The sequence below is a fragment of the Pseudophryne corroboree genome, chromosome 2 (assembly GCF_028390025.1).
Source record: "Pseudophryne corroboree isolate aPseCor3 chromosome 2, aPseCor3.hap2, whole genome shotgun sequence".
In the NCBI taxonomy this organism is placed as follows: domain Eukaryota; kingdom Metazoa; phylum Chordata; class Amphibia; order Anura; family Myobatrachidae; genus Pseudophryne; species Pseudophryne corroboree.
This window is the reverse complement of record NC_086445.1, coordinates 995,158,114-995,171,442: the sequence shown is the minus strand read 5'-3', so window position 1 is coordinate 995,171,442 and position 13,329 is coordinate 995,158,114. Positions and strand designations below refer to the sequence as shown.

The window sequence follows — 13,329 nt, the reverse complement described above, 5'->3', positions numbered from 1 at the left end:
TAGCCAGAGAGATAATGCCACAGCCAGGCGACACTTTTATATAGGTCCCTGCGGCTGTGGCATTACCCCCCCAACTAGTCACCCCTGGCCGGGGTACCCTGGAGGAGTGGGGACCCCTAAAATGAAGGGGTCCCCTCCCTCCAGCCATTTAAGGGCCAGGGATGATGCCCGAGGCTGTCCCCCCCATCCCTGGGCGGTGGATGGGGGGCCGATAGCCTCAGATCAGATCTGAACTGCGTATGCACTGCAATGCGCAGGCGCGACAGACGGCTGCAAAGTGGATTGCCAGTCAGCGACGAGTTTGTGTGAAGGATCCATTCGCACGGGCGTTTGCAAGGAGATTGACAGGAAGAGGGCGTTTGTGGGTGGCAACTGACCATTTTCATGGAGTGTCTGGAAAAACTCAGGCGGGACCAAGCGTTTGAAGGGAGGATGTCTGACGTCAAATCCGTCCCCGGACAGGATGATGTGATCGCAGCAGCTGAGTAAGTCCCGGGCTGCGCAGAGACTGCACAAAATCAGTTTGTACAGCTCTGCTACACATGCGATCGCACACTTGCACAGCGAAAATACACTCCCCCTGTAGGCGGCGACTATCTGATCGCAGGACAGCAAAAATCGCTGCCTAGCAATAAGGTCTGAATTACCCCCCAAAGTCCCTAGCATACAACACATACACTCTAGTGTTAATATTGTCAGAATCCATATACCAACCAGTATGTTTTTGGAATGTGGGAGGAAACCGAAGCAACCAGCAGAACCGTACACAAACACAGGGAGCACATACAAACCCCACACATATATGGCATGGCCAGGAATTAAGCTCATGACCTCGGTGCTGTGAGTAATACTAACTACTACATCAGCCGTGCTGCCAGATATCCTGTTCTACATACAATTTAGTTGCCTTGAGACTGAGAACAGTGTCACCCTCATCTACAGACAATACCTGTGGATCCGGCTTGTGCGGGTCCTGAAGTCGATTCTTGGGTCTCATCTGGATAAGGTTCATTACGTCTGTTCTCCAGGCACAAACCATGAAATGCAAAATCCAACAGCAGTTTATTACTGGTTTTTAATACGGTCTTCTATACTCTATGGGTCTGATACATGTTTGAAAGTAAAGCAAATAAGCACGTAACTTTGTGTCTGGAACATACCATGCTGCCATGTAAGGGAAGCAAATACATTTATATTTTTTCTGTGCAGGGTAAATACTGGTTGCTTTTGCATGTAGCCCACAAATGTTAGACAGCTTTATTTTTACACTGCAATTTAGATTTCAATTTGAACACACCCTAACGAAATCTAACACTCTCTGCACATGTTACATCTGCCCCACCTGCAGTGCAGCATGGTTTTGCCCAGTTGGTTGCTTTTTTTTAGCTTTACTTACAAACATTAATTAGGCCCTATGTACATTAGATAGGGGTAAACACTAGTACACCATCTACCTCTAACTGCATCTTCCACGCACCTGTTTCTTCCCTGGTGACCAACAGATATAGAAGCTCTATCTTTCCGGAACGCAGTTCCCGAAAAGACCACCACTGTCGTCTGTTTGGTGGCATCTTTGAGAGAAAAGAGGATGGTTTCTCCACTGGACACTAAATCACGGGACACCGGCTCAGCATCTGTACAGGACATCTCCAAATCCTGGTGTCTGACTGCGGGAATTTAATATACACATGTTTATCTGTCACATTCCATAAAAGAAATAGGCCAACCTACCAATGCGTTACATGTACAAACTTTGCTGTATCAGGGCTGTCAGGCAGTGCCGTTGAGAGAGGGGGGGGGGGGGGGAGAGGGTTCAAATTACCTGGGCCCAGGTCAAACGGAGGGGCTCAGGTCTCCTCCCCCTTACCTGGAAGCAGCAGCTGCAGCTTTTTTTCTCAGCTCAGCACACACTGCTGTGTGCTAGGCTGCAGTGTGGCCAGGGGGGGCATTTAAAATACAATTTTATCTGCATTTATTTCTAAGGGTGCCTGGCCACGCCTCCTGGCGCAGTCCAATTAAAAGTACCTGGGCCCAGCCAGGGGCATGCTCCTGAGAGTGGATGCTTCTTATGTGCTAGACACGCCCCCAAAGAGGTGTGGCGCCCAGGAAGTTGTTGTTCCGTGGCCCATGATTTCTCTTGGCAGCCCTGCTGTCAGGAACACGGATGCATACAGCCTGGCCATTATTGGGTTAATGGTGGCCAGGCTGTGGATCATGTAGTTAGTTATGGCTAGGCTGGGACACCAGGTGTTTCAGTGGCGGTTGGGCAGAGACATTTACGGGATACAGGTGTAGTACACGGGTCAGGGGTATTCTCTGGTTACCTCTATGCAGGATGCACTGTAGTCATATTCGCTCAGGCCCTTTTAGTCTCGGTGGTTGGGGGAAATCCTTCTTGTCAAGGAAATAGACTAATAGATTCAACTGCTTTAGTTTTATTTGTTTCAAAGATAGTAGTGTCAATATAATACTTTGGTATGGAGTTCAAGGTAAGGTTATCAACTAGTAGTGCAAACTTCTTACTCGATTCCACAATAACAATAGGTGTCCTATAAATTGGGGCCGCCATTGGTCTGGGTCCAGGTCTACTCCAGATGTTCTCCCCAAGGTTCGGCCCTTGTCCTCGGGGCATTGGCGTTTAAATATTCATGGCGATCACAATTTCTTTCAACGTGCCCTGCGCCCTGGCACCTCCGCCAGATGGGCGTCCCTGGTTGTCGAACTGGTCTGAGGGGCATCTCCCATACTCCCTCGGAGGATCCCAGCGGTTTCTAGGTGGCCTTGGTCATTCGGTTCGCCACCTGGGTTCTTCTGCACCAAGTGTCGGCTGTTTCGCCATATGCCACATCTCCCTCTGAATTTCCACCATCCCAACTGTGAGTTCTTCCATCTGCCTCCTCAACGTCTGTAGTGTGTCCCCAGGGGGATTCTGAGCGCTTTATATGGCTGTGTCTTTGGCTCTCTGTGCTCTTTCGGGGCTGGCGGCTGTGGCCCCCAAGACTTCTGTGGATCTCTTAAAACCCACCATTTCTGGGTTTGCGGACTCTTTAAACTCCAGGAATGTTTTACCCGGCATCTGTATTCTTAACATACGTAACTGTGTCCTCACACTCTCTTTTGAAGCTCCCTCGATGAGTTGGACTGTTAGGGCTTCATCTGAGTTTCTCACCTCTTTGTCCACCGCACGAATCGCTCTCAGTGTTTCTTGAAGACTTAATGCGTAGTCTCTGAGGTTTTCACCTGGTCTCTGTTTGCATGCATACAATTTCATCTTTAGTTCCGGGAGGGTCTTAGTTTCGAATGTCGTGGACAACTTCTTCAGGACCTGTTTCACATCTTTCTTGACATCTGTGGGCCACGATACTACCTCTCGTAGGGCCAAACCCGTTAGTTGGCCTACCAGAATTTCTACTTTCTGTTGTTCGCTTAATGCATACAGCCTGAACATGGATTCGAGCTTGTTCTTAAACTCCACAAAGGTAGTTCCTGGAGGCTTATCAGTGTCTCCGCTGTAGGTCGGGAGCCACGGGGCCCCAAAGAAGTACAGTAGTGTGATTGGAGCATTTGTTGTTATTGCAGATAGTTCCTGTTACTCGACATTCGGTGCTACCGCTGGTGCTTCTTGCACTACTTGTTGCTGTTCCATCTTCCTTCTTTTAGATGTTCCCCCAACTTAACCTAGATGCTGTTCGGTAAGACACCAAATAAGTGTAGTACACAGGTCGGGGGTATTCTCTGGTTACCTCTATGCAAGATGTACTGTATTCGTATTCGCTCAGGCCCTTCTTGTCAAGGAAATAGACAAATAGATTCAACTGCTTTAGTTTTATTTGTTTCAAAGAAAGTAGTGTCAATATAATACTTTGGTATGGAGTTCAAGGTAAGGTTATCAACTAGTAGTGCAAACTTCTTACTCGATTCCACAATAACAATATGTAAGGTCAGTCAATTCATAAAGTGCTCCACCATTTAAATAATAGTTTAACATGTGCATTAACTAGCGTTCACTCACTCCTGCACTTATACACGAGTAGTTGCAAGTCTGTCGGATCTATTAATGCTATAAGACAGTGGGAAGTATACACTATGCAATCTAGCAGAGTTTTCCTACTATTCAGGCACCATTGCCCGGGCACACTGCAGCAGCTCCACTGAAACCGGTCTACGGCTTAGTAGTGACCAAAACAATTTATACGTCCCGCAATACAAACATCACATCACATGAGCATCAAACAATTTTAACATCACACAATAATAAAACGGTAACTAACATGTACCCGAGTACTATTATTGTCCCACTTAAGCTGGTTCTGTAACCCGACCTGGGCACAGGGTTTAGGTATGGTGACGTCAGTAAGTTCTTACCCTCAATGGTCATTATTCCCCTTTGAAAAACCTGGGTTGTAATGTTCTTATGTAGGCAAACTTCAGCAAGAACACGTTGACGTTATTTAGGGCTATGGGGAGTTGGATGTAAGCGCAAGCTCTCCTGTTACCAGGGTAGGTCAAATGTGCGCTGCAGTGATGACTAGAAGCAAACCAGGCGTGCGGGCATGGGCGTCCAGATCACAAGATGAGAATATCCTTAGTGATACGTGCAACCGATTTACTAACTCTTCCTATATGTTTATTTTTCTGGATATTCTTTTAGGGTCTTATTTATGAAACAAAATCTGGGCCTGCAAATTATCATTCCTTATCTACATATCGCGGCAATAAGGAATTGGTTTTCAGCCCCATTATCAAAGACCTTTTGCTGGGACATAAGTTCTCTTCACTGCACATGTACAGATGTGTTCTCTTACAACTTTGCTCCATGCGCTACATGTCGCGCTACACATAATGCGTGAGTGCCGTGTGACTCTCTAGCGCTGAGCGTCTTTTTTTGCGTCTTTTGCCGCAAAATGCGTCTTAGATGCAATGCAATGTAATAGGACGCACAAGCAGCTTCTTCTGAATTAAAATGATATGCGGCATGCCTATATTCTGTGTGTGACTGTGACTGTATTTGCATACAAAATGCTCTGCTACAGTGTTTTCCTGGAACACTGTAGCGTGGCATTTCGGATGCAGTTACACACAGAATATAGGCATGCTGCATATCATTTTAATCAGCAGAAGCTGCTCTTGCGTCCTATTGCATTACATCACATCAAGAAGCATTTCTGCAGCCAAAGACGCAAAAAGATGCTCCGCACTACCGAGTCCCACCATGGCATGGCGTGACTTGAAGGGTTGTTTAACGTGAGTGCAGCAAGGATGTAAGATGACATATCTGTACAGGGCCATTTTGTGAAAACGGCAACAGTGGACAGAGGCAGCCGTTAGGTGATAATTAAATCCCTCTCATGCATTAATAACTCCATAAAGTGACTAGCGCCATCTGCAGATGGCACTAGGCAATAGGACCAAGCTCCAAAAATAAATACAGCCAGACAAGGGTGGTCTTCTGTATGCCGGCGGTCGGGCTCCCGGCGCTCAGTATACCGGCGCCGGGAGCCCGACAGCCGGCATACCGACACTTATTTTCCCTCGTGGGGTCCACGACCCCCATAGAGGGAGAATAAAATAGTGTGGCGCGCGTAGTGCGCCACCGTGCCCGTAGCGTGGCGAGCGTAGCGTGGCGAGCGCAGCGAGCCTGCAAGGGGCTCATTTGCGCTCGCCACACTGTCGGTAAGCCGGCGGTCGGCCTCCCGGCGCCGGTATGCTGGTCGCCGGGAGCAGTGGCGGAACAAGCAAGCGGTGGGCCCAGGTGTGACAAAATGCTTTGGGCCCCCCCCCCCCATCCAAGTCCACCCCAGGGGCAGTGCGCGCCTTAGGCGCGCGCAAAAATACATAGTGGCGTGGCTTCGTGGGGAAGGGGTGTGGCCACAAAATAATACCAACACAGTAGTCTCCATTATTCAAATTACGCCGCACAGTAGCACCACTACACCAGGTAGAGACCCTTTTACACCTTACAGCGAACAGATTCCTCTTTTTACACATTACAGCAGACAGCGTGCCCTTTTTACACATAACGGCAGACCGCGTGCCCTTGTTACACATTACGGCAGACAGCGTGCCCTTTTTACACATTACAGCAGACAGCGTGCCCTTGTTACACATAGCGGCAGACAGCGTGCCCTTTTTACACATTACGGCAGACAGCGTGCCCTTGTTACACATTACGGCAGACCGCGTGCCCTTGTTACACATTACGGCAGACAGCGTGCCCTTGTTACACATTACGGCAGACAGCGTCCCCATTTTTACACATAGCAGCAGGCAGATTCCCCATTTTTACACATAGCGTCAGGCAGTCCCCCTGTTTTACACATAGCGTCAGGCAGTCCCCCTTTTTTACACATTACGGCAGGCAGATTCCCCTTTTTACACATTGCGTCGGGCAGATTACCCCTTTTTACACATAGCGGCAGGCAGTCCCCCATTTTTACACATTGCGGCAGGCAGTCCCCCCTTTTTACACATTGCGGCAGGCAATCCCCCCTTTTTACACATTGCTGCAGGCAGTCCCCCCTTTTTACACATTGCTGCAGGCAGTCCCCCCTTTTTACACATTGCGGCATGTAGTCCCCCATTTTTACACAGTGCAGCAGGTAGTCCCCCATTTTTACACAGTGCGGCAGGTAGTCCCCCATTTTTACACATTGCGGCAGGCAGGCACAAGAAAGAAGGAAAGAAAGAAGGAAAGAAAGAAAGAAAGAAAGAAAGAAAGAAAGAAAGAAAGAAAGAAAGAAAGAAAGAAAGAAAGAAAGAAAAAAAGAAAGAAAGAAGAATTATACTTACCCTCTCCGCTGGCTCAGGCTCCTCGGTGCAGCGTCAGAGACGATTCCCGGGCTGGAGAGAAGGAGGAGGAGGGAGGCTGAGAAGGGAGCCGCAGCAGCGCTGTGTTACTGGTGGAGGCGCTGCTGCTGCTGCCCCTCTGCTTCCCTATAGGCTGTTCTCGGAAGACAGCCTATAGGGAAGCAGAGGGGCAGCAGCAGCAGCGCCTCCACCAGTAACAAAGCGCTGCTGCGGCTCCCTTCTCAGCCTCCCTCCTCCTCCTTCCCCCGTCTGTAGTACCGCTGCTCCTCTCCTCTCTTCGCCGGGCGGCTGTGCGCTGCGGGCAGCGGTTGCCCGCAGCGCACAGCGGCATGTAATGAGTCAGTTTGACTCATTACATGCTTGGGCCCCTGGACAGAGGCGGGCCGCAGTGCACTGCCTGCACTGCCGGTAGTTCCGCCTCTGGCCGGGAGCCCGACCGCCGGCCAGCCGTAGTGAAGCCCCAGACAACAGTCCCAATTAGTAATAATGGGAACTACAATCTGTCCTGTTAGCAGTCTCATTCGTGTGTTCTGAAATGACAGTAGGTTTAGTAATTATAAGGGGTTGGTATGCCTTACCGACACTGGGGATCCCAGCGGTCAGCATACTGTCTGCGGGATCCCGACAGCAGAATGTTCGCCACAGGTTCTAATCCCACTCTACGGGTGTCATGGACACCCGTGAGTGGGAATAGTCCCTGCTAGTCGGCATGCGGACTGTTGGGATGTAGCCATCGGTACTGTGACCGGCGGTCACAATACCATTATAAGTACTGTAAGTGTGGTGTGTCCTGTCTGCTGTCGACCCTTACTGTGTATTCCTTTCTGCCTTAGGGACGCACTAGCCACAGGGCCATCCGGAGTCCATACTGGTAAGCGAGAACAGAGCCGTCCCTCAGTGGCTGCCTCCATTACCCCATACAGATCAGACTTCAGCAGCGGAGAAATTGTCTGTTGAGGACAATAGAAACCTATTATTATATATAATGTGACTTACTCCTCTGTGCACATATCTGCCTGCCACTAGAGAGTCTACCCAGAAGTTTTATTGTGTATGTGATTCTCGCACATCACTTAAAAGAAGGTTTTGTTTTGTGCGGGAGAAGTATCTAGCTTCGGAGAAAGATAAAGGGGTGTATTCAATAACTGTCGGAAGCTGCCCTCTTGTCAGAAAGACGGCAGCTTCCGACAGAAATAGGTCGGAAGGGGTTCCGACCTATTCAATAGGGGCTGATTTTTCCGACAAGTCGGGAATGGGGCCAGATCTGACAGGTTTTGGCCCATTTTCCGACAAACTCAGTCCGACTTGAAAACAAGTCGGATGGAGGTGAGGAGACCAGCGGTGCTGCGGGCGGCTGGGGAGCTGAGATCGGCGGGGGGAGCTGGCTGCGGGTCGACATGTCTGCGGCGGAGGGGGATGGAGCTGCAGGGAGAGACCTCTCTCCCTGCAGTGCCTCCCCCTGCCGCCGCAGACATGTCCCCCCGCAGCCAGCTCCCCCCGCTGGCCGCCGATCTCAGCTCCCCCGCGGCCCACAGGCACCTCTTTCCATGCAGCGCCTCCCCCCGCCGCCCAAAACATGTCCCCCCGCCGATCTCTGTTCCCCCCGCTGCCCAGCTTTCCCCGCCGCCGCCCTGCTTATGGCTACCGCCATCTGCACTCCTGGCCGCTGCTGCAGGACAGGATCCTGTGTATGGCCAACTCCGACAGTCAGATTTGGCCGTCCATTGAATAGGGGTTGTCGGATCCATTCCGACAACTGCATGTCGGAATGGATCTGACAACTGCATGTCGGAATGGATCCGAATCTTATTGAATATACCCCAAAGTGGACAATTTGCGCAAAGTAACAGCTTCTAACTGCCATTTATCTAGCACAGTCTTTTGAAAGCTGGTTGCTTTGGGCAACTTCTCCACCTTATCTCTCTCCAACGCTTGATACATCTCACCGTGTGTGTGATAAGTTTACACCAGCTGTAAGGGGTGTAGGAAGGGAAAAGATACATGGGAGAATATTTACCAAGTTTCTCAGCAGGGTTGACCTCAAACTTTAAAGCTGCTTTAATATTATTTGAAAAACACGCCGGGCTACGCACTTAGGGGTAAATTTACTAAAGCTTCTAAAACAGAGAATTGGTGATGTTGCACATAGCAGCCAATCAGATGATGTCTATCATTTTCTAAAAGGCAATGGAGAAATGATAAACAGCATTTAATCGGTTGCTATGGGCAACATCGCCAATTCTCTGTTTTAGGAGCTTTAGTGAATGTACCCCTTAGCATCTGTGCCGCATTCACTTGTGAGGTGAAACCAGCAGGGAAAAACCGCCGCTTTGTAAATAATACCCCATGGCGTTTCCCTACTTATAAAGGGTCTTAGAGGGTTTGCACGTCTGTCTCAGAGACAGCTGGTTTTAATAGTTCAGTGTTATGCGGTTTCCTCATAACAGGAGCATGGGAAAATGGACGTGCGCAGCTATGCAAACTAGAGTCAATACACTTAATTCCCAAAAGTAATAGATATGATCCCGGCAGCCCCAAAGTTTTCTCACGATTATGAGACATTTAATATTGAAAAAAGAATGAGGTAAACCCTAAATTAGGAACGCGACCACATACTTAATAAAGTTCATTCATTACCTGCAAAAGAGTGAGGGGAGCCATTTATTAATTATACATTGTCTTACAGCCTGTGAATGAGAATACCTTCATTTTAGCCACATATGGTAAAACTGATATAGGAAGCTATTCCTACTTGTCATAATAATTTACCAGCACGGATACCATACTGACCCTCAGTCAGATGTGACTGGAGGTGCTATTGCTGCAGCTCAGATAGAAGCAGCAGGAATAGCACAAATTAGGTAATGCAGCGGGGGCGTCACGCCTTCTGCTGCATTAGTGATCCGAGCTGCGTCTTAGGATGCAGTATCGGATCATCTGCGGCACCATCAGCCAGCTACGTGACACATGGGGTTGCGCAACCTGGCCGTCGCAAATCCTTCCTAGAGGCCTGGAAATCTCTGTACTCCGATGGAGATCCTGGCCTCATCCCTTCTCTGCAATGGTGACGACACGCCTTCATTTGGAGAAATGGAAGCCGCTGCCGCCCTCTCCCGGCCCCTAAATGGCATCACACTGTCAGTCACTAACAGTCTGTACTGCGACTGACGTCACAGACCCGTACTGCACATGTTTAGTACGGGTCCAGGGCTTGCGCAACATCGGTACTTTGCTGCATGAGCCGCTGCTCTGTCCACATCTGAATGAGGGCCACTATATGGTACATAGATCAAATGTTCTAAAGGGTGCAAGTGGATTATTTCACAGCAGCAACCAATCATTTATCAAGTACATTCTATAAACTCATAGGTAGAATCTAATTGGTTGCTATGGACAACACCTCCACTTTCCTTCTTTAGAAACTTTAATATATTTCTTCCCATGAACCGAGACAACCAGACCACCCCAAGGACTTTTTGTCGAGAGCCATTTCCTGCTCGGCCCTGACCCCTTTGACCACAAAAAATTTGCATTGTTGTACATCAACGTGTCTAGGCGACAGGTGCTTTACAGGAACAATGTTATGTAGAATATTACCTGGATGCCCAGATCCTGAAAGGTGCATTTCAGTCCGAGAACAACTGGACCCTTTTCAGTCACCTTAATTTTGGCACCAAAGAGACCTAGTAAAGGTCATGGAGAGTGTTAGTAAGCCCTTGCGGAATGCCTGCATGTCTACTTTATCATGAGGCCTTACAATAGACAATTAAGCGGGTACTGTTATGCAGTGTAGGGGCTGCTGGTAGCCATGTAGGGGCTCGGCAGCTTACCAAGTATTTGCAAATGCATGCAACAAATATCTCTGCATTTCTATTACTATATAGGTTTCAACAATTGTTGCAAGCACTATTTAGTATGCTGGGGGATAACTGGGGGGGAAAGCCCACCCCCTTTTTTTTTGTTGGCTGTGACCCCTCCCTTTCATTCACCTGATAAGTGGTGCCAGACTGACTCAGGGGTCTATACATGAAGCAGTGAAAAGAGCAGAGAAGTGAGCCAGTGGAGAAGTTGCCCATGGCAACCAATCAGCATTAAGGTAACATTTATCAAGTACATTCTATTTAATTATACATAGCAGCTGATTGGTTGCCATGGGCAACTTATCCACTGCCTCACTTCACTCTTGTCACTGCTTTATGAATAGACCAGTGATTGATGAGCTTTCACTGTGTTTTCATATGTCACGTGTGTGAAAAGCATTTTGTTACACAGATAGTAATAAACACTAATTAGGATACAGACTAATTGACTACTTTTACCTGTGTAACTCCAGCCATCCTGTCTCAGAGCATCTCCGGCTTTCTGGAGAATTCTATTGTGAATAATCTTGGAAACATTATCGGACATCTGACAAAGAGAGCTTATTTAAGTACACAGAATATGAAATGACAATATTATACAGATAATAATGCATGGCTTTTATATTTATTAGCAGTTATTTATATAGCGCACGCATATTCCGCAGTGCTTTACAGAAAGTATTTTTGTTACAATCTATGGGGGTAATATAAAGTTGATCGCAGCAGCAAATTTGTTAGCAGTTGGGCAAAACCAAGGTGGTCATTCCGAGTTGATCGCTAGCTGCATTCGTTCACTGTGCAGCAATGAGGCAAAAAAAACGGCACTTCTGCGCATGCGGCGCAATGCCCACCCGCGTCGTACTTTTACAACGGCCGATGTAGTTTCACACAGGGTCTAGCAAAGTTTTTCAGTCGCACTGCTGACCGCAGAGTGATTAACATAAAGTGGGCGTTTCTGGGTGTCAACTGACCGTTTTCAGGGAGTGTTTGAAAAAAACGCAGGCATGCCAGGAAAAACGCAGGCGTGGCTGGGCGAACGCAGGTCGTGTTCGTGACGTCAAAACAGGAACTGAACAGTCTGAAGTCATCGCAAGCGCTGAGTAGGTTTTGAGCTACTCTAAAACTGCACAAAAAAACTTTGCCGCCGCTCTGCGATCCTTTCGTTCGCACTTCTGCTAAGCTAAAGTACACTCCCAGTGGGAGGCGGCATAGCGTTTGCACAACTGTTAAAAACTGCTACCGAGCGAACAACTCGGAATGACCACCCATGTGCATTGCACTGTAGGCATACTTGCCTACTTTTATAAAAGCATTTCAGGGAGATTGTGAAAGTAACCTCTATAAGTGCGTACATGTACTGTTACATCTGGGAGGCGTGTCATGAAAATGACTTACATCCAAATGTAAATGAGCTCCAAAGTTAGTAAGATCTACTTGTTGAAGAAAAGACACAGGATTTGTTTGTGTATTGTGTTTAACAAGAGGTTTCATATAATGTAATGGCCACGAGAAACCTTATTTAAAATGCCTGTAGCCATAGAGATCATTGGGGGTGATTCCGAGTTGTTCGCTCGCAAGCTGCTTTTAGCAGCATTGCACACGCTAAGCCGCCGCCTACTGGGAGTGAATCTTATCTTATCAAAATTGCGAACGAAAGGTTCTCAAATTTGCGAATAGAAATTACTTTGCAGTTTCTGAGTAGCTCTAGACTTACTCTTCCAGTGCGATCAGTTCAGTGCTTGTCGTTCCTGGTTTGACGTCACAAACACACCCAGCGTTCGCCCAGACACTCCTCCGTTTCTCCAGCCACTCCGGCGTTTTTCCCAGAAACGGCAGCGTTTTTTCACACACTCCCATAAAACGGCCAGTTTCCGCCCAGAAACACCCACTTCCTGTCAATCACATTACGATCACCAGAACGAAGAAAAAACCTCGTAATGCCGTGAGTAATATTCCTAACTGCATAGCAAATTTACTTGGCGCAGTCGCAGTGCGAACATTGCGCATGCGCAATTAGCGGAAAATCGCTGCGATGCAAAAAAAATTACAGAGCGAACAACTCGGAATGACCACCATTGTACCTTATAAATAACCAATGCAGAGAAATGTCACTGATGAGCTAATTTGAATGTATGTATCTCCCTCCCCTCCCCCTCCTGCCAAGAATGTAACAGCTATATAATGGGGGCAAGGTACAATCCGGGAGATTGCTGGACTATTCAGGGAGTGAGGGAGATTGTAATTATTTCAGGAAGTCTCCTGCAGAATGAGGGAGGGTAAGCAACTATGACTGCAGGGGAGGCAGATATAACACGTGCAGAGAGAGTTAGATTTGGGTGGGTTATATTGTTTCTGTGCAGGGTAAATACTGGCTGCTTTATTTTTACACTGCAATTTAGATTTCAGTTTGAACACACCACACCCAAATCTAACTCTCTCTGCACATGTTACAGTATAGATGCAATGTTATGGAGTCACCTTCATTGTTGTCCTAGTTGATAGGATAATCAGAAGAGTAGCTTTGGGTGGAGTATCATGGGATGAGATGAAATGGAAAAAAAAGGTTATGTACCCTCCAGGTTCCGTTCTCAGCAGTCAATGGTGCCACGTGGTGCCACAGGGCACAGCCACGCTCACTGTCCACTCAACCTCTTTCCAACAC

General features: G+C 48.0%; 1 protein-coding gene across 1 annotated transcript in view; it reads right to left on the bottom strand.

Annotated features, from left to right (window-relative positions):
• The window catches only part of LOC135050211 (trifunctional purine biosynthetic protein adenosine-3-like), an 82,263-nt gene that overhangs the window by 36,582 nt on the left and 32,352 nt on the right, over positions 1–13,329 (bottom strand). Inside the window, exons 3-7 of the mRNA XM_063956471.1 lie at positions 11,127–11,214; positions 10,405–10,490; positions 7,619–7,757; positions 1,478–1,667; positions 950–1,017 (exon numbers count right to left, since the gene is read on the bottom strand). Coding sequence (XP_063812541.1) covers positions 950–1,017; positions 1,478–1,667; positions 7,619–7,757; positions 10,405–10,490; positions 11,127–11,214 — 571 coding nt within the window. The remainder of the gene's footprint in view (positions 1–949; positions 1,018–1,477; positions 1,668–7,618; positions 7,758–10,404; positions 10,491–11,126; positions 11,215–13,329) is intronic.